This window comes from Poecilia reticulata, chromosome 18, assembly GCF_904066995.2.
Source record: "Poecilia reticulata chromosome 18, P_reticulata-male-v2, whole genome shotgun sequence".
Lineage (NCBI taxonomy): Eukaryota > Metazoa > Chordata > Actinopteri > Cyprinodontiformes > Poeciliidae > Poecilia > Poecilia reticulata.
The window spans coordinates 14,883,811-14,903,635 of NC_088847.1; the positions used below are offsets into that span (position 1 = coordinate 14,883,811).

Consider the following 19,825-nt stretch of genomic DNA (forward strand, 5'->3'; position numbering starts at 1 on the left):
ACTTGGATTGGTGACATGATCAAATACAAACCCAAGTACAGTTGTTTGAACTGATGTTTAATTCTGGCTTCAAAATACTTCAACTAAATCTCCACGTCTCTTCCTTAAACCCTGCACATGGCACGATTCCAAAATTCCTACAGGACCTGAACATGTCACTCCTATGATAGTGTATGATGGAAGATGTCCCACTTGTTGCATCAGCAGAATGTCAATCAGAAATGTCTCAGATTTTTCAGTGCAATCATGACTGGACAGTCTGTTTTGGGTTTTAATACACTTATGATTAAAGTTAGATTCTGAAACACAGCAGAGGATGATACGGAAACAGAGCAGCAGAACTGCTTCTTAGGCAAAAGACGACAATAACCAGAAATCTGCCAGTCAGACTGCAAACTTTCCAGCCGCTGCTTGATATTCGTCGTCATCCTTGATTGAGAGGCCTTAATTAGCAGTGTGAATGTTAGTCAATTCAAAAACTCCTGTAAAATATTTTTTAATCCTGGGACAGAGAAAGCAGCAGCACCCTCCATGTTCAAGAGGTTTCCAGGTCTCGTCTCTGGCAAGACTTTTTAGAATATTTAGAACCACCTTAATGGGCATTTTCCATGTCCTTAAATGACATCAATTTTCTCCAGTTCTGCTCAAATTCGCCAATTTTGATTCACACACAGACAAAAGGTCACAGTCTATAGATATTCTCACAGTCTGGTTTTCTAGTTAGCGCGGCTCATTAAGACTCGGTGTTCTCAGTTAACACGAACTCAGCAATGAACAGGAATGTTTTTTTTTATTATTTTGAGGCCTAATTTAACAGCTCTCATTAAACTTATTTCAGCTTCGCTCACATATTCAGATAAAATTCAAACAGATAAGCAAGAGTCTTTACACATGCAACAACCTGATGCTAGAATTACAGAAAGATGGAGATAAAATGTTTCCCCTAATCCTGATTTTCTAATTTTTTCCCCCACAGGTTTGTGTTTGAAAAAATAAAACCAATATAAAGATCAAAGACAACACAAGTAACCAAAAATACATTTCTTAAAGGCATTTATTAAGAGAGAGAGAAAAAAATCTAAACTTAGTTTTGTCTCACTCATCTTAGCAGAATTGTTCCAATTCAGCCACATTGGAAAGTTTTCAACCATGAACAACCTTTTTAAGTTCACACCACTGCATTGCAAAGGGATTCAGATCAGAACTTTGATTAGGCCACTCAACTTGTTTTTCTGCAGCTATTAAGAAGTAAAAATGCTATTGTGTTTTGGATCATTATCCTGCTGCAGAACCCAAGTTAATTTCAGCTTAAGGTCTCGGACAGATGGCCGGACATTCTCCTTCAGGATTTTTAGTAGATAACAGAAATCATGGTTCCATTCATCACAGCAAGACTTCCAGGTCCTGAACCAGTAAACCAACCCCAGACACTATCACCATCACATTTTACTGCTTGGTATGATGCCATTTTTCTGAAATGCTGTTACTTTTTTTCCACCAGATGTAATGGGACACACTTTCTAGAGCAGTGTTTCTCAACCTTTTTGGGTCAGCGCCCCCCTGGCCTTTATCCAGGTCCCTCACCGCCCCCCACTAAAGAATTTGCAGGCTACTTTGCACTGACCATTATTTTATCATTAATATTACTATCACTATTGTAGATGTTTTGATTTTTATGCTTGTTTCTGTATTTATCATCAAAAATAATTTCCCAGAGAACAAAAAAGTCATGAGAATAGAAATTATTTTCACAGGTGTCTACGAAAAATGCAATGAACATTCAAGTTAAAATTGGCAGGCCTAGCAGCAGCCAATCAGAATGGAAAAAATATTATTTTGTGCCATTTTCTAGTTGTTAAATCTTGCACAAAATGACCAGATAAAAGATGTACAGCAATGCCAGTTTAAACTTTGAACTATTTGCAAAACGACTGAGCTCTGCAACATTAAAACATGGATAGAACTGTAACTACATTAATCATAAGTCTTCTTCTCTTCAGTGTTTGTCAGTTTCTGGTGGTGCAGCTCTGTGCTGCCTTCAGGAGAATGGGACATCAGAGTATCATCCATAAAATTTCACCCACATGGCATTTAATGTGCAAACCGGATCTTTCAGTGGAAAAACAAAAGTTCCAGATCCTTTTAATGCCATACAAATATGAGACAGAAACATGGATTATATCTTTATATAGACCTGTCTATTGATTTATGGATTAATAGTTTTACTGGACAGAAATTACAAAAACAAATCTGGTTCTTAATCAAATCCTAATGAGTCAAATTGAAAGTGTCATGGAGTCATCAGCCTCATGACATTAACACTGACATGAAAAATAATATTGAAGAAATAAATATATCAAATCTAATTAAAAACATAAATAAGTGATCAGTTCTTTACCGTTATGGTCTGTAAGATATATTTATTCTGAGTACTAGATGTAGTCTCAACAAACCCATGACATTTCAACAATATTATTTTACTTTTTATGCGGAAATAGTGTCTGTTAATTCTTGCCATACTGTCCTCTGTATTAATTATTGCTCGAAAGATCTTGCCATACCAGTTTATTCCTCTGTATTTACTTTAGTTTTTTAGTTTATTCTTGCATTTTGTTCTTCATTCATTTCCATTTGATTAGTATTATCCTCTCTTGGTTTATTGCTATGTCCACTTTAGTTTCTTTCCTGTTGCTAGATTTATTTTATCGTTTATTGACGCTCAACATCAGTAATCTCATCTCCTGCTGCGCCGCCTAATCTGTTGATTTTTCAGCATCGGATTCTCTGTTTTTATGCCATAATTCACATCTAGTTTGTCGCTCCGTTTTATGTCCCGCTTCTCCTGTTTCAGAGTTTTGCGCAATGTGAACGTCTTTTTTTTTAAGCCCCTAAGGTGCAGGGCGGTCGGGAAGCGTATCGATGGGGAAAAGGCAGACTGACATAAATTTTTAAAACAACGGAAACAATTTCTGGATTCTGATTATCGAAATTTAAAAGTGCTGTGTTGTTCCATCACCCCCGTTTCATACCGGACCACTTACAGCACCGGTGTTAACGCTATAAAATGAACGCTCTCTATTGTGGCATCACCCATGGAGGGATTTCTTGATTTCTTTATTTAAATTGGTTCATTTTTCAGAGGGATACACAGTGATTTTAGCTACCAGTAGCAGGAGAACGGAGCTGCGCCAAGAAGCTAACAGAGGCTAACAAACACTGAATAGAAGAAGAGCTGCCATCGATACAGTTGCAGCCAAGCATGGTTTAATGTAACACAAGACAGTTTTACCAAGTTGCTCAAAGTCTAAACTGGTATTGTTGTGCATTTAAGGTGTAAAGTTTACCTTCGACCCAGCGCCCCCCTTTTGTAAAAATGTCCGCCAGCGCCCTCTGCTGTCCTCTGAACGCCCCCTGGGGGGCGGTACCGCCCACGTTGAGAACCGCTATTCTAGAGAGTTTAACTTTTGTCTCGTCAGTCCAAAGATGGTTTTCTTAAACATATTGGGGATCGTCAAGAAGAGTTCTGGGAACATTGAGACGGATCTTAATGTTTTTTTTTGTTCCTCTGCAATGGTTTTCATCCTGGAACCCTGCCATACAGGCCATTTTTGCCCAGTCTCTAAGGTTTACAGACTGATAGATTTCAATTACTTTCTTTCGCATTTGTTAGGATGTCAGATTGATGCCTTTGGTGTATTTCACTTTATCAGGCAGGTCCTACGATTGAGAACAGGTGTGGCAGTAATCAGGCCTGAAAGTGACTAGAGAAAGTGAACACAGATGTGATAAATCATGTTTCAACATTCAACTCATCACTCTTTTACACAGGTCAGTGTTTTTCCTCCCTTAATGACAAACATTTAAAAACTGCATTTTGTGTTTATTCATGTTGTCTTTGATCAACATTTGAATTGGCTTGATGTTCTGAAACACCAAAGTGTGACAAACATGCACAACAAAAAAAAAAAAAAAAAAAAAAGGAAATAAGGATGGGGCAAACATTTTTCACACCACTGTATACACAACCCATCCATAAAAGTTGCACATTTTCAGCAACCCAGCTGTTCAGCTTATTCTGACAGATGAGGCAGACTTTTCCCTGTTCAGCTGAAAGGTTTACAAATAAATTGACTCCATGCTGTTTTTTTTTAAAAAAAAAAACATCCAATCAAAAGGGATATAAAGCTGCAAAAATAGCAGAAGATAAATGTTAGTTTTACATCACGTCGATTCAGGAAATTATTTTGGTCACAGATAATTCAGCTGAAATTGGACAAGATTACGTCCAGCCCCAGCACAATAAGCAAAGTGTTGTGAGAGGACAGCTTTTGTGAGGTTGTGTATGATGAGATTGGCCCTGAGGGATGTGCTGAAAGGGTATATAGAGCTGTCAGCAGAAATGGATAGAGACAGAAGAATATAGAAGCAGAGCAACAGCAGGGAGAGCTTTATCATATATGAGAGCAGGGAGTGAGGACAGACAGCAGAGCAGAAATCAAAGGAGTGCAGGAGGAGGGCTTGGGTCTTTGTATGTCAGCAGACAGATGCTAAAGTCACTGGAGAAGGGGAGGTGAAGCGCTGGATGTGAATGTTCCATAGGCAGCATGGGAGTGAAAAGAGGACATTGCTCAGAGAGGCATTACAAAAGAAAAGAAATCTTTAAATTGTCAGGTTGAGAACAAAAATCTACCACACTCAAATGGACATTGTGAAATTTAACAAATATGAATAAAACTGAATGCTTCTTAAGAGACCGTTCCCAATTCATTTAGATTTAAGAAATGAACAGATGGTAAAGATTCATTTGAGTGCAGCCTTGGTTAGAAGTTTACAGGCTTTTATTATCACACAGGACTGTGATTTTAATTTTAAACATCAAATATTTTGAGGATTTTTAGAGCAGGATTGTACAACAAACATCAACCAATAAAACATTTATTGTGGATTTTCTCTACTTCAAACATGACAAGTGTAAGTCAGAAAATAATTTACCCTTTCACAAACCATTTCTTAAATCAGTTCTAAATCTAATGGCAAAAATAACCCGAGGAAAAAAAGAAAACTGGAGTTTAATTTTTTTGTTGTTGAGTGAAAAACATATTCAGATCAACATGTCAGCATGTTGAAAAGTAATTGCCCCCTAAATCTAATCGCTGGCTGTGCCGCCCCGAGAATCAACAACTGCAGTCAAGCTTTTGTGATAATTGGCAATGAATTCGTTATAACGCTGGAAAACAATGATTCATTCCTACTACATTGTGAAATGCCCCAAATTTAAAAAGAAATTCCTGTTCATAATCGAGAGTACATTTATCTCACCTTCATGTCCTTTGAGATCATTTTGATTCTCAGTTCATTAAGACAAAATAAATAAATGACAAGATGCAAGAATGAAACACGGGCTGCTCAAACTCTACAACATCTAAAAGAAGGAATTTGTTTTTTAATTTCTACCTTTATGGCATTAGGGCCGCAGGGATCTGAAATGTTCATTGAAAAGGTATTTTCCTCATGGCACAGATTGATGGAAACAGCAGAGGCAGTAGCATTGGTCAGGAAAAGTCCCGTCACAGGAAAGGAAACTGCTGCCGTTGGGACATTGTTGACAAAATGGTTAATAGTGTGCATTGTCCCTGAAAATGTCACTGGAGCCCAGAGGAGCTGCTGGTTTTGGTTTCGTCTCAGATTAACAGTCTCCGTGTCAGCAGGTCCAGCTGCCAAGTGTTTTCAGCTCTTTATAAAACGAAGTTTGGCCAAAACCCAAAACATAATATGCAATGTTAAGAAACTTCCTTCAATGGGCTTTTAAAAATGCAGTTTCCCCACCAGGACTTTGTGATGAGGTTAAAGTGAGGAAAGAAACTGATATTTATCAATATACTTTAACTGTGTTTGGATATAATGGAAAAAAAATGTCCTTCTTAGAATTAACATTTCAGAATAAAATGACCAATGTGACTGCTTGGGAGAGCTAGTATTAAAAACTCAAACTCTTGAGCACAGCATATCAAAAGTTAATTCAACGAGTGTCAGTTTACATCATCTTCACTGAAAAAACAAAACAGGTGATTCAACTTATAAAAATAGGGTTAATTTGATACAATTAATCAAATCAAGTTTATCCAAGGCAATACATTAAGTCTATCAAGTTGACATGTTAAGTCAAGTTTGACAAATTTAATTTAATTACATGTAACATTTCAACTTTTTTTTTTTTTTACATTGGAGCTCCATTCTCTTTTTCCAGTGTTCTCTCAATTATTATTTTTTTAACTGTCCAAATGAGTGCTACTATGACTCTGATTCACCCCTAAATATCATCACTCTGTAATAATTTTTAAAATGTATAAAAAAAAAACAACAAACAACAACTTAATATTGATAATTATGTTGAATTTTACAGTAGTAGATTATTACGCCCAGGTGCATCAAAATTTACTTCTTAACAAATCTCCCACTTCAAGAAATCTTGTTTATTTCCAGTATTATGGAGCCACATGTGGAAGAAAAAGGCATTTATTGGTCGAGCAGCAGAGTTGAATGTGTGGTTTCCTTTATGAACGATTTCTCCTCCATTAGTGTCACATGACTTTAGGTGGAGTCAGTGTGATGAATCTCCCTCACTGTAAAAACAAAAGACCCTCGTCATTGTAGTCAATCTCGATGCAGAAGACGCCTGTATGAGCTTCTGCAACCAGTGGTAACGCCACTCCTGAAGAGTGGCGTTACCACACACTACAGTAGCCCCCATTTAATTAGGATAATTAACTGAAGAATGCAAGACACATCTGCAACTTAAACTTCAATCATCTAATTAAATGAAGTTATAGAGTCTATAATAAAATAAGCTGTTGAGAATATTTAGGCAGTTTTTTCAGGAACACAACCCAGATACTGACCTCTGGTGCTCAACCAAAAAATGTTTTTCTCTCCAAATGCCACACAGTTTAAGGGGCAAGAAACTGGCTTTCCTGTTTTGTAATATTTATTGTTAAGAAACATCGTTAGAAACACAAATGTCCTTTGTGAAAAGCGTACCAGCAACACTACTAAAAAAAAAACTAAACGACTGGTATTCATTGTGGAAAATTTGCTCATGAGGACAAATGGAAGACATTTGCATGATATGTAAATATGTACATTGATGTAGGCATGATAGTAGTTAAAATGGCATTCACATTGACATTTTCCAGAATGTAGTTGCATTTGGTTCTGCTTTGACTAGTTGTTGGCTGCAAAACAGAAAAGTAAAATTCTGACAACTGAAAACTTTAACAGAACTCCTATGTAAAAAGAAACTCAATGCCGTCTGCGAGAAACGTTTGAAAATTACCCAACCAAAGCACCAATGCAAAAACTTTTCTCCAAAGGACATGCTGAACTCACCGTTGAAAAATTCATGACCTTAATAATCCAGACAGTGAGGGCCAGGTTTACTATCATGGTGACCAGGAGCAGCAGCAGGAAGAAATACAGGCATCTCTTTCTCCAGCCGTACAGCCCCACTGGATATACGGCTTCACAGCCCGGACGCTGGAGGTGCAGGGACTGCGAGGCCAGGATAAACTGCTCCTGGGTAATCTAGAAAAGAAACACGCAGAGTAGCCTTTTGTTAGGTGGCTGTCAAGTACATGGTCACTCCTTGCAAAGGCAATCATATGTTGCAAGTGGTCATTACCTTCAAGCACCACCAAATTGGCTCCACACTGAGGAATGGCTGTTATTTTTTAAGTGGTGACACATCATAAAAAATAAAAAACACAAAAAAGTGAGGCCTGATTGTTAGCTGGTGGCTGCTGTAGCCTGAAATTTCATTAAATGGTTTCTGAGCTGTAACAAGTCACAGAATGAGAAATGTTTTTATTTTCATGGTTATCGTTTTAGATTGGCTCCTAAAAGGGAAACAAATCAATTGTTATAAAGGAGAACCATTTTAAAAGAAAAGCTGCATCATTTGTCAAAATTACTGATTACATGCACACTGAAGGGAATAAAATTGACACATTTTAATTTTGCAATCAAAACTACATATTAATTAAGCACAATTAGTACAAGTAATAAAAGTCTGACCTTTGTACCAAGTTTGGCCACCATAAAAGAGGTCATTTGTATGGATTTAATAACCTGTCACAGTTTTGTTTTCTATGCTAATTGCTTGTTGACATTTTAACGTCTGTGCTTAAATAGCAAACAACACGTTACCCTGAATGACAGCTTCCTGCAGCTCACTTGTTTACTTCTCCGCTCATGTTGAAATGTTTAGAAAGTTCCTGCCAATCAATGTCTCATGGGAAAATCTTTCAGTGATAGAGCGGTAAGCTGGCTTTGTGAAGCTGATGGTTACCACTGGGAATGAGTACAGGTGGGAGATTGCTCCAAGACAGGCATCACATCAGAAGGTTCACAACAAATAATTGGCCAGTTTCTGATAACACAAAAATCTAAAAAGTTTCAAAATAAGTTTTCAAAATGCTTTTAAATTTCATACAATTTAAAGTCTTCCTAGTGCAATGCTAAAGGAAGCACTAGAGAAGGGCAGCACCGTCCCTCCCCCACCCTTTGCTGGACACTGCTTTTCAGCTGGCTGAAAGAACTGCAGGTTTTCTACCCGAGCAGGTAGCAAGTGATGAGCTTTCTATACTAAAGAGGTTTATCTCTAAAAACTACAATGAAACTGCTGCTGTGAAATTTTACCCTATCCTATCTGCTGCAAGTATTTAGTCATTTATATTAAATCTACTGTGGCATTACAACATTTGAAGGTTTTACTAGAGACCAAATCAGGATTCCTCAAATCCAGGCCTCAAGAGACAATGTCCTGCAACTTTTAGATGTTTCTGCTTCAACACTCAAGTTAAATAATGAGGTCATTAGAGATAATAAAGAGGACTCCAGAGAACATGACTGCATTCCGAGGAGGTGATTCATTCATTCGATTATTTTGGACCAGGGACACAAACTTTTAGATTTCTCCCTGCAAGTCACTCAAAGGGAAATTTTAGGATTTGAGGACCCCTGGACTAAATGATTTATGAGTTTGCAGTTTAAACAGTCAATAGAATCTAATGTTAACACACGTAGCCTAAATTAAACATTGCAGTTTCCAGCTGAGCTTCTGCCTCACAGAGCAGCCCTTCACCCCACTCAGCTCCTCCAGACTAGTGGCAGCAGCAGTTAGCAAACACATCGTGGAACTGCGAGTCTGCTGAGCTAATCAGGAGCTATTTCTAGTCCATTGCTCTCGGTTTTAAATGGCATAATGACAAGTATTGTTGTGATGGAGATGGAGGGTCAAGTAGATCAGAAGCTTCTTAAAATACAGAGGCCCATTTCAAGGTATCAAATTGTGAAGTTTGCTTTTTTTATGTTTGATATATTGAGTTTTAATAAATAACTAAAAGGAGTTACTTTCGTGTGCTATAAAACAACATTATGTACCTGGAAAATACAGAAATACCAACCAAAAAGTTGCCAACATTTCCAAATCCAACATACACCATCACTCGTTTCAGTCTTCCTAGTATCTGCCAAAATCGTCACTCTTTTCCAAGTGATATGCAAACATGCAATTAGGTCTTTATACACATTTCAGTCAAAATACTGATACTGTTGTATCAGAATAACTTCCCAGCATGTACCTATCCCAAAGATTAGCCATTTTTTCTACATTAATCAAAACAATTCATACTGAACAATGAAAAACTGTGAAATGCCTGCAGGCCACAGAGAAAAAAAAAGAAGAAAAAAAAAGAAGCTACAATAAAGCTAAGCTTTGAGATCACAGAAAGCGATGTCAATCAGAGTGAGCCTTCTTAGGCAGAGACCAACAGTTGTTCTCTAGCAGATTGTGACCGTAGGCTGACTGTGTGAAAATCCTAATCACAGGGTGCAAGGTTGGTTGAGCTCTGAACTCTTCCACACAGCTGTTGAAAGGAAGAAAATTGGCCCCTTTTTAACTCTTTTCACATAGAAGCTAAGAGAAAGAATCAGCATTTTAAAAATCGGGGCAAAATGTCCAGCAGCAACTGAATGCTACTCATACACCCAAAGGAGCTGCGATTAATCTATCATGCTGGTGTAAAATCTTTTGATTGCTGACACACACATCTATAATTGACACACCTGTGCACAGCTTTTTCCCCTCCCGGATACCCTGGACACGCAATTCATGCATAATTTCAAAGTCATGGCCCACATGCTTTTTTTCCCCCACACTCAGCATGTCATTAGCATAAGACACTAATGGCTGGTATCATTAAATAGTAGGTCTTTTTCTCTCAGGCAGTCATTAGTTGCCGCTCCAACTCCGCAAGCTGTCAATTTTTTTTTTCCCTCAAAGAAAGTCCAAGTTTATTAACAGAGATTCTTTAAGAATCAAGAGTTGATGTTTTATTTGCTGTAGTCCTCTCAGTCCATGTGAGGCTTGGATGCAATAAAACATCTGTTTCAGAAGTGAGAACAAACAGAACAGCAGCCTCTGGAAGTATTGTTGCAACAAATCAATATTTCTTGTGGGGGTGAGCAGTTGATGAATTTTAGTCATTATAAAACCAGAAACACAGAGGCTGATTTTGGAAAGAATTGTGCAGGCAGTGCGTGGTGTAGTGGTTAAAGGTGGATGCCAGAAATAGGCAAACAGCCCTTGGGCTGCCCATCGTTTCATAGAAACAGATGCATTTTGACAAGCACAAGATTCTTCACTATTCTGACCAACCAAGTGGGTTTCATTATAGAAGTAATAAAAAGAGAAAGGCAAACTTAACACTGTCTTTGGGACACTAAGTTTAGTTAATGTGTTCAAAATTGAATTTAATATAAATTTCCAGAAGCTTTAAGAACAAAAAAAAAAAAGAAAAAAACTGCATATAATCCGTAGCTGTGTATTAATGGTACATCTGGTCAGCAAAATAGGGTCAACCAATCCCAACCAGCAATAAGTTAAGTACATCACAGCTTACAGTAGAATAAATCCCACTTCATTTATAGCTTTTTTAAAAGAAAAACAAAGTCACTGAACCAAAGATGCTCTTAAGTATTTCAGTGTTGCTCTATGCCAATGAAAAAAAAAGAGGGAGTTTAATTATTACCCCATTTTCACTACATGCGTGTATTACCCCACACAAAACAGGAGGTTGAAATTTAACCACAAATATTACACCCATGATCAAACTCAGAAGACTGTCATAAACCTGTAGCCACTATGAACTTTAAGGGGTAACACAGGCTGTGGATTGAGTGCGTCGTATCGCAAAGGAAAGCCATCTGCTGCCACAGCATGAGTCTGCAGGTGTGCAGGAAAAAAAAAAAAAAAAATCATATCTTCTAGTGTCTGAAAAAATAAGGTGATCAGCAGAATCTAATGTAGATGTTAACATTTTAAGGATGGCACAACACCGTTACTCGAACTTGAAGCAGTGAGTGTATTTGGACAGCTTACCTCCATGAGAACTGCGATGCAGCACAAATCTGTGTTGGGCATCCCCTTGGGTACATTTATTGTGGAATTTGATGCAGTAAGAGGTTTTGACCGACTTGTGCACACCAAATGTGCAAAGTCTGTAGTTTTTAGCATGATGTATTAACACTTACTGCCTCATACTGACTTTATTGCTGTAGTTCACCAAGAGGTCGTTGCTTGTACATATTTGTTTCTTCTGTGTGTTTTCTTGGCACAAATTTTAATTTAGAAATTGGCAAAGAACCTGGAAATATTCTTTAATCTACCTTATTCCCAGCTGGCTAATTTTGGTCTAACAATTCTGAGTTACCATGGGCTTCTTGACCGATTCAAGTAAAGGTTTTCCTTACTTGGCCTATTAGTTTAGCAAGCCTCGTCTTGGCAGGTTTCCTTTAGATTTTGGACAATCTAGTGCTATGACATGTTCCAAGTTTCTAGTATTGCTTTATAAACTAATCCAAATTTAAACTCCTCTAGAACTTTTTCCCTGCCGTGTTCCTTGGTCTTCATGATGCCGATTGTTCACAAATATTCTCCAACAAGCCTGAGGTCCTCAGATCAGCTGCATTTTCTAGAAGATTACATTACAAACAGATGGACTCGGTTTAAAAACAAAGGTGACTTCTAAAAGGCATTTAATTGCATTTGATTTAATTTTGGTGCAATACGAAAGATTGAATGCATATACGCACAATGCAAGATATATTATATATATATATACACACACAGTTGGACACACCAAACAAACCTGTTCCACAGGCTTCATTCACTCTCTAAGAGGTCATTTCTATGGATGAACACTTTTGGTCACATTTGGAAGTGGTGGCAGATGTCTCACAAATCGACGTTGCGACTTGGCAGCAAGTACAAATGATCCACATCACTGACCTAGAAATGTCAGCGAGTCCAATTTAACCAGTGTTACAGTGAAGGGACAGGAGTATTATCAGAGGCACCAACAGAAAGTCGCAAGGTTTAGCATCACAAAAGTCATGTTTTGCAGTCACAATTCTTTGTAGGTGGAGTGTTGCTAGGAGTATCAGACAATTTTCAAACTTAAACATAATCTACAACATATTTAATGTGGCTCTGATGCATATTTGCCAAGAAAAAAAAATTGCTTTAAAACAATATTTTAGTCAGTTGACCAGCTGCTTAGATTCACTCACTGCATTGTTGCCAGGGGAAACTCAATCACTTGCAAATTTTGACAAACCACCATACTCGGCACAAGTGGAGTCTGTGATTTCTTATCCAGACTATTAATGTATACATCAATCTGCCTCCAAAACGTTAGCTTTTCTTGATTCAATTATCTGTTATGAACTATCAGATACTTCATTATGTCAGATATTGCAGTCTATTACAACCATAAAAAGGAGAGGGCTGAATGAGATCCAACAAGAGCAAGAGAGGTTTTCTACCCAAATGGTACTTATATGGTTGATAAGTGCACCATATTTAAAGCATTAGTTTCCTTTACATTTGAAGTGTAAAATGCTAGACAGGCAGTGACGTTCATAGCAGGTGAGGCACCGACTTAATTATAACTGGATTTACAAATCTAGACCCCCTGTATGTTATCGTTTACATAAGGAAATTTTGCGCGTGCGTACAATGCTGGAGGGCAAAAAGACTATTCTTTGACATGTGATGCTTAGCCGCAGAATAATGCCGTTATCTCAATCAAACTTAGACATGTAGATATTAATTCCGTGCTGTGCTTAACAGCAAAGGGAGAAACCGTTAAAATTACAACTCAAAACCACGTCTTTCTCGCTCCCTGTACCAGCGCAGCTACTGTACGGCTGTTACCGTCACTTACTCTGCAGTTGTGCAGTCACAATGTTTGGGTTCATGAGCGCCCCCAGTGATGAGGCAAGAGAACTGCCTGCCTCACCTCGAATCTGTTCTCTGCCGTTTCTGATCGCTCCTCAGCACACGAAACACACACAGTTGGTGACAATAAAAAACACAGTACATTAAATACATAAGCTAAATTATAGAAAATCAGTTCATACATTAAATGTTTTTAACCATTTTATTGGCAACGTACAGACAGGAGGAGCTTGCTCCCATAGAATAGCAACCAGTGCAGTTTGCGAGAGGTTGCGCAATCCCAGGTGAAGCTCAGCTCGCTGCTGCCTCACCGGCTTCGCTTCTAAGCATTTGAATGGGAAAATGCGAAAATTCAGCAATTTTGAAGAAAAAAAAAATCAGTTTTGGTTAAATTAAATGAAAAATAGGTACTTTATAATACAAACCACAGGGTGAAAATATCTTTATACATTTTATTATACATTTTTCCATGCCTCCCCTGACCACACGTCACTGTACACAGGTAATTATACTTTGGATGCAAAGAAAATGCAATGTAAGCAAGCTGGACCAGTTAAAGTTCAGCTCAACAACAGTTGGGCACTTTAAGTTAGCAGCTACAATACAAATATCTGGAGGAATACACATACTGCATCATTTCTCTTTATGAAATCTTATGTAAAATTATTCACCACTTCAACAAAGTATCTAAAAATCAACATTTAAAATTGGCAATTTACCTCATCAATAAGTCTTCTGTGACTTTACCAAGCCATGAGGAGCATAGCTGTAAAGCAGCAGGACAGATAATGGGCTCGCCTCACGGAGGTGACGTCGCTCCATCTCCACTCATTTCCTATGAACGTGTGTGATGAGGCCAATCACTTGCTCTTGTCCAGCCAAGCTACTGGCAAAATTTGTGTGTGTGAAATTTTGAGCTGGTACATGTAGATATACAAACACAAGCTAATGAAACACAATAAAGTTGAAAACTGTTCAACATTTATCACCACCACTGCCATTGAGTACTGTGTGTTGGTTCATCTCAAATGGTGGACAGTCTTTGCCTTTTGTCATCGTTCGTCACTCCCTGTGCATCAAGGCCATAACTAAGGAGATACACTGTGAAAGGATATAGTATTCTTTGCAACAAGCGCTTGAAATGGAGTGCTAAATTATGCAAGTCTTTTGTATCAATATAAGAAAGGTTAAAGATTACTTGTAATCAGGGAGGAGCCAGGGAGTTATCCAGTCACCCTGTAAAGTCATTGGTTGTTCCCATGAGCCATCAATGGCAACTGGGCAGATGTTCAAGTTATAATCTTGTCCAATATTCATACTGCACATTAAACACACTTTGTTGTAAGTTTTTATATATTTAATACTTTTCTTTTTGAGTACATTTGTATGAACCTATACATGTCTCATTGCTGCCGTTACATCTGGATCTGACACTAAAGAATCTTTATTCTAGTAACTGGTGATATTAACACAAAGATCAAAACCTTGATCTCAGGCAAGAAAAAAAAGCAATACTATAGAAATAAGGAAATTGGTGTATAAAAAAGTCATTTTACTACACCCATTATTAAATGTGGCAATTACCATCTTCACATCTGAAAATGTGAAAGTTTGCTATTGTTTAAACAGTAACAGCAGCTTTTGTATAACACAATTGCTGAAATAACTCTGCAGCTCACAAAAAAAAAAAAAAATATGCACACCATCATGAACAGATGGGTCAGAATCCACACGGATGATTTACCATCCACAGTCCTTGTTACACACGCTTTCTATTATTAGAAACCAAACACCTACACAGCAGCATGCTACTTTGAGGTGGAATAAGCCACAACATCTCTGCAGGTGATGCTGTGAAACTATCCACATGGACTTGCTGCACAATCCAGTCTTTGAAAACTCTGCCTCATTAATCCCATTCATAATTGAGCAATCCCATTTTGCTTCAGGGAAAGATTTAAAAGAGTTTTGACAATAAAAACTTGCACCTGCAACCAGCTAAAGCCACCGATGAGCCAGCAATTACCCAGCAGTCCCGTCACGCTGCCAGTGCAGCTCATCTTCACCAATTATTGTCGAGGATGATGGTCTGCATGCCGCTTTGATCAAGCGATGACATACTGCAGAGGCAGCAGAATACAGCTAAGAAGACAAATAATGAAAGGAAATTAGGACGTTATTAATGTTTGATGATGTTAATCAGCAAAAAGGCCCGCTCGCTCTCATGCAGCAGCGCCGCTGGACTCCCACAAGGCTGCCTCAGCTGGAGGCAAGAAAACATTTGAAGTGCACGAATGATTATGCACAACAAACGGACAATCATCCTCAAGATCTGCCAAAAAGGAAGTTGCTTGTTTAGAAATTCTGTTGGCTTTTTAAAATTTTTTGACAGACTAATCAAAGCGACCTGATTGCAACCAACTGCAACTGGAAGAGCCAATTACGCTTCTCTGTGCGCAACTCGTGCATTGACGTTACTTTTTTCACATCTTGTTGATGTGACAAGCATGCTTGGAGAGGTTACCACTGTCAATACTCATCCATCTTACATGCGAAATCCAATTTTTCTCCCCCCCGCCCCCCTTTCCTTTTTCCCCTCAGGCTCCTTCATCTCTGCTGGCGCGACAATCACTGAAGTTTGTCACAATGGCTTCATCGTTTGGCAGGCAGTGCCCTTTCTGGGTGGATGGCTGATTGATGGATAGAGGGACGGAAAGATGGCCGGCTGTGCACTTCTTTTGACTCAAAGCATGTCGGACCAGCAGAGATGAGTGATGTCCAATAAGTCCAGCACAACAAAAAGGTCGCAGCAGAAGGCCTGAAACCAATAAGACTGAACATCAGAAAGGTTTTTCCATCCAGACAGAACAATACTTCTGGCTTTTAAGAATAAGTTTCGGCACATGCACACAAAAAGTCTTTTCTGTGCACCTCTGTGTATTAAAGTCGAGAGCTGTTAAGTCTCAGACACTTACAGCACTGACAGTTCCCTCTACTGTGATGATTGCATAGGGGAGGAGAGACAAACTGCTGATGTAAACAGACAAACACTTCCCCACAGTAAACTCCTACCGCTCACTAATCCCCTTGGAAATCCTCAGGGAGGCCGGTAGGACCACTTTTGGACAGCATGCACAAGCGTCATTTGCATTCATTGGCCAAATTCCCAGCGGATGTGTAATACTGAACGCTGCATTGTCAAGGAAAGTAATGCAAGAGAGCCCCGTTTTTTTTGGATGGGAATATTAAGTAACTTTTTTTATTTTTTTTATTTCTTAAGTCATCTTCCTAGAGTCTAACAAGCCACATGGTTCATAAAACAAGACGGAAGAGAAACTTGCAGACTTGTAGGCAAAGTGTTGGATCAGCTCTGAGCTGGTTTTTATCTGGGGTGATTTCCTGACTGATAAGCGTGAACCAGTAAGCCCAGAGCTGAGTGAGTGTGTGTCTGTGTGTGCTAGCTGGACCTGAGAGCTCAGTCAAACAGAGGCTCTGCTGTGTGGATTTTACACACAAGATATCTCTTTTTATTATTTTCCCTCCCCTTTCTTCTTTTTCTTTGCACTGCAGCAGCACGGAGAATGGGATGCACATACTGTACCCAGAGGTTACTGCCTCCCCTCACTAGAGTGGAATGATAATGAGAAAGCATGCAGGCGGAATATTCATAGGCTGTCACATTACTGCGATTCTTGAAGAGGGGAGTGCATACACTATGGGGTGTGCTGCAAGAGAGAGATATGTGAGGAAGTCCAGGTAGGCTCCCTGAAATGTTTGGCCAGGCACCTTGATTACTATTAATTTTATTCCTGCCTGGAGGGAAGAGATGCAGACAATTGCTATTCATATTTAATCAGATTAAAACTAAAAAAAAAAAAAAATGTCATGGCCGTACTGAAACAGAAGCTGCACCTGTTGCAAAAGACTAGTGAAAAACTGGAGTTTGTAACTCAAAGAAATACATAAAATAAGGGATATAAGCATTACGGATATATTTAGAAATGGAAAAGAAAATTTACATATAATTTGAAAATTATACTAAAGCAGAGACTTTGTAATCATGTGTAAATACATGTAACAGATGCATGTTATAAACAAAATGCATTCAAGTGAAAAATGGTCATCTTTCTTAAGACTTAGCAAAAATAAATAAATCTTTGGAACATTTATTTTCAGTAAAAATATACATTTAAAAAATCCCCACACACGTTTAAATCAAATACTAAGCTTTAACACCTTACCTTGAGGTTCTCTATATTGAGGGTTGCCGACTGCTCCATTTTCCGTCCTCATCTGTTTGTTACATATTTCCACAAAGTTGTTACAAACGAGATTTCAGTCCCGCCTCGCTTCCAAACAGCTGAGGGGAGCTCCGTTGTTTTATAGTAAGAGCTGTTTTCATTCTCAACTACATGTTAGCCGCCAATTAAAGGTGGCTCGTTAATGGCTATCAGTGTTTAACGAGCTGCAGGTGTGCAGATTCAGGTGCTCACCTCGGTTGTCCACTTTCCAGTCATACGCTCCTCTTCAAAAACTCAGCCGCCAGTAAGTGTGACGTAATCACGCACAGCGTTTCCTCCACGGGATTTCAAAATAATCATCTAACGTGAGCTACATTTAACTAACTATATAAAAACTACAAGGGTACCTATTTTTACACTTGTTGCTATTCTTCTACAAAATAAATGCTAAAAAATGTCTTTAAAATACCTTTTGTGTGATTTACACCCGTGAATATATTTCAAGAACATGAATACTGAACCATCAAAAATAATGTAACACTCAGAGAAAATGTTCACATACACTCCAACATTCCTGGTTGTGAATTTTGCCTTAACTTTTCAAGGATTTATTTGGAGGAGTGATTGTAGAGCAAACATCTAGTGTTTTTTTTTAAAGAAAACTTGATGCATAGCTTTGTATTTATTCTACAGTGTTAAAATGCATACGTACAAGCTCAAGTATACAAATTTTCCCACCAACAATTGGTTAATTGTTTCGTCGAACGTTTTATCTCAACTGCTTTTTGTAACCAAAATTGAGCTTCTTCCATCATTCTGTCTTAATATTTGATCACTTTATGGCGAGATTATTAGAGTTCATTTAAAATGTCTGGTTTTCTTTGCACAGATCTGACTTCTGAGAAGGCCCTTCCACAACCTTGTTCCTGCTTCTTTCGAACTAAACACACTTTTGATGACGGGGCTGTTGATGCATGCACACTTTTTAATCATCCAACTGTTTTTTTCAGGTCAAGTTGAAGAAATCGAAAGTAGTTTTTCTTCTACATTATTCCTTCCACTTTGTGCAATGGACCAGCACAACTGACAGCCAGACACACCCGAAGCATAATGCTACCACCATCATGCTTGACAACTGCTGTTCTTGTCAATGTGGCCTGATAGCTCAATCTTTGTCTCATCCGAACATACAACTTTACTCGATTTTATTGTGAAGGTCCCGGCTTAGGTCATATCCGGATTAGCAAGGTGAAATGTGTTTCGCTTCATCAAAGCATCATCGTGGCTCACTTCCAGCGGCTGCGGGTTGGAGACGCATACGTACGCGCGCGCGCGCACACACACATTGACACACCAAAAAGTCACAATAAAAAGTCTATTTTTATAGCAAATAGTGCTGACTGCGCGTTTTCATAAAAATTCTTAAAGTGATGATTTATAAATTACTTATTTTTTTCCAATTTTTTTGGGGAAATGTCGCGCTCTGCAGGAAGCTCAGCCACACTCAACTGGGGAATGAAATAAAAATAAAGATATCTTAATAGATTGAGCTTTTTGTTTTACACTTACACGACCCTGAACGAATTGCTTATTATACAATATTTGGCTTTAAGAAAATGTATAGATTGTTATATAATAGGAAATAATAGGAAAGTTGGTGGAATAACTAAAAAAATAAATAAAACACAAATTAGACACGTGCAAATGGTCTAACACATTTACCGAGCAGTGGACTGATGTTTTATTTAATCTTGCTGGGTCATTTAGAGAATTAAAGTAGTAGTTGTGGCATCCTGCTGCAAAGTGAGATCAGCATCTCCATAAAGCTCGTCAGAAGAAGGAAACATAGTCCTGGTTAAGGGCTGCTATGACGTTTTACACCAGCAGATGGCATGACTCCTCACCTCAACAATAACTATCTAAACTTTCACATGCAGAACCTCAGATATCTCTGGACCAAATTACTGTATTTGTTGCTTGACTTTTTTTGTTTTTTTGCAAATGGCATTAACTTTGGACCGCTTATGTATTTTGAGGTGGGAGTTTTATTTTTTAGGATTTGTTTTCCTTCAGTTTAGTATTTTAGACTAAACACACTGTGTTCTTTCGGTATTTGCTGTGCAATCATCATTCCCAATCCTGCTTTAAAGTATGTACTACCATTCTATTTTTTCACTTTTGTTACAATTAAAACGGAATGATTACTGCTTCCCACTTCAGACACAAACTACTCTTTTTTTATTTATTAGAAATCTGGCACAAACTTTAGATGTTTGTTTGCTTTTCT

The 19,825-nt window shown here is 38.2% G+C and overlaps 1 protein-coding gene across 2 annotated transcripts in view; it reads right to left on the reverse strand.

Annotated features, from left to right (window-relative positions):
- LOC103480654 (zeta-sarcoglycan-like) overlaps positions 1-18,122 on the reverse strand; it is a 40,930-nt gene extending 22,808 nt beyond the window's left edge. Inside the window, exons 1-2 of one of the 2 annotated variants that reach the window (XM_017310606.2) lie at positions 17,539-18,122; positions 7,387-7,581 (exon numbers count right to left, since the gene is read on the reverse strand). In XM_017310606.2, the coding sequence (XP_017166095.2) occupies positions 7,387-7,581; positions 17,539-17,577 (234 nt within the window). In that variant the 5' untranslated portion in view covers positions 17,578-18,122. The remainder of the gene's footprint in view (positions 1-7,386; positions 7,582-17,538) is intronic. The other variant, XM_008435682.3, reaches the window with a different exon arrangement.
- Between the last annotated feature and the right edge of the window lie 1,703 nt (positions 18,123-19,825).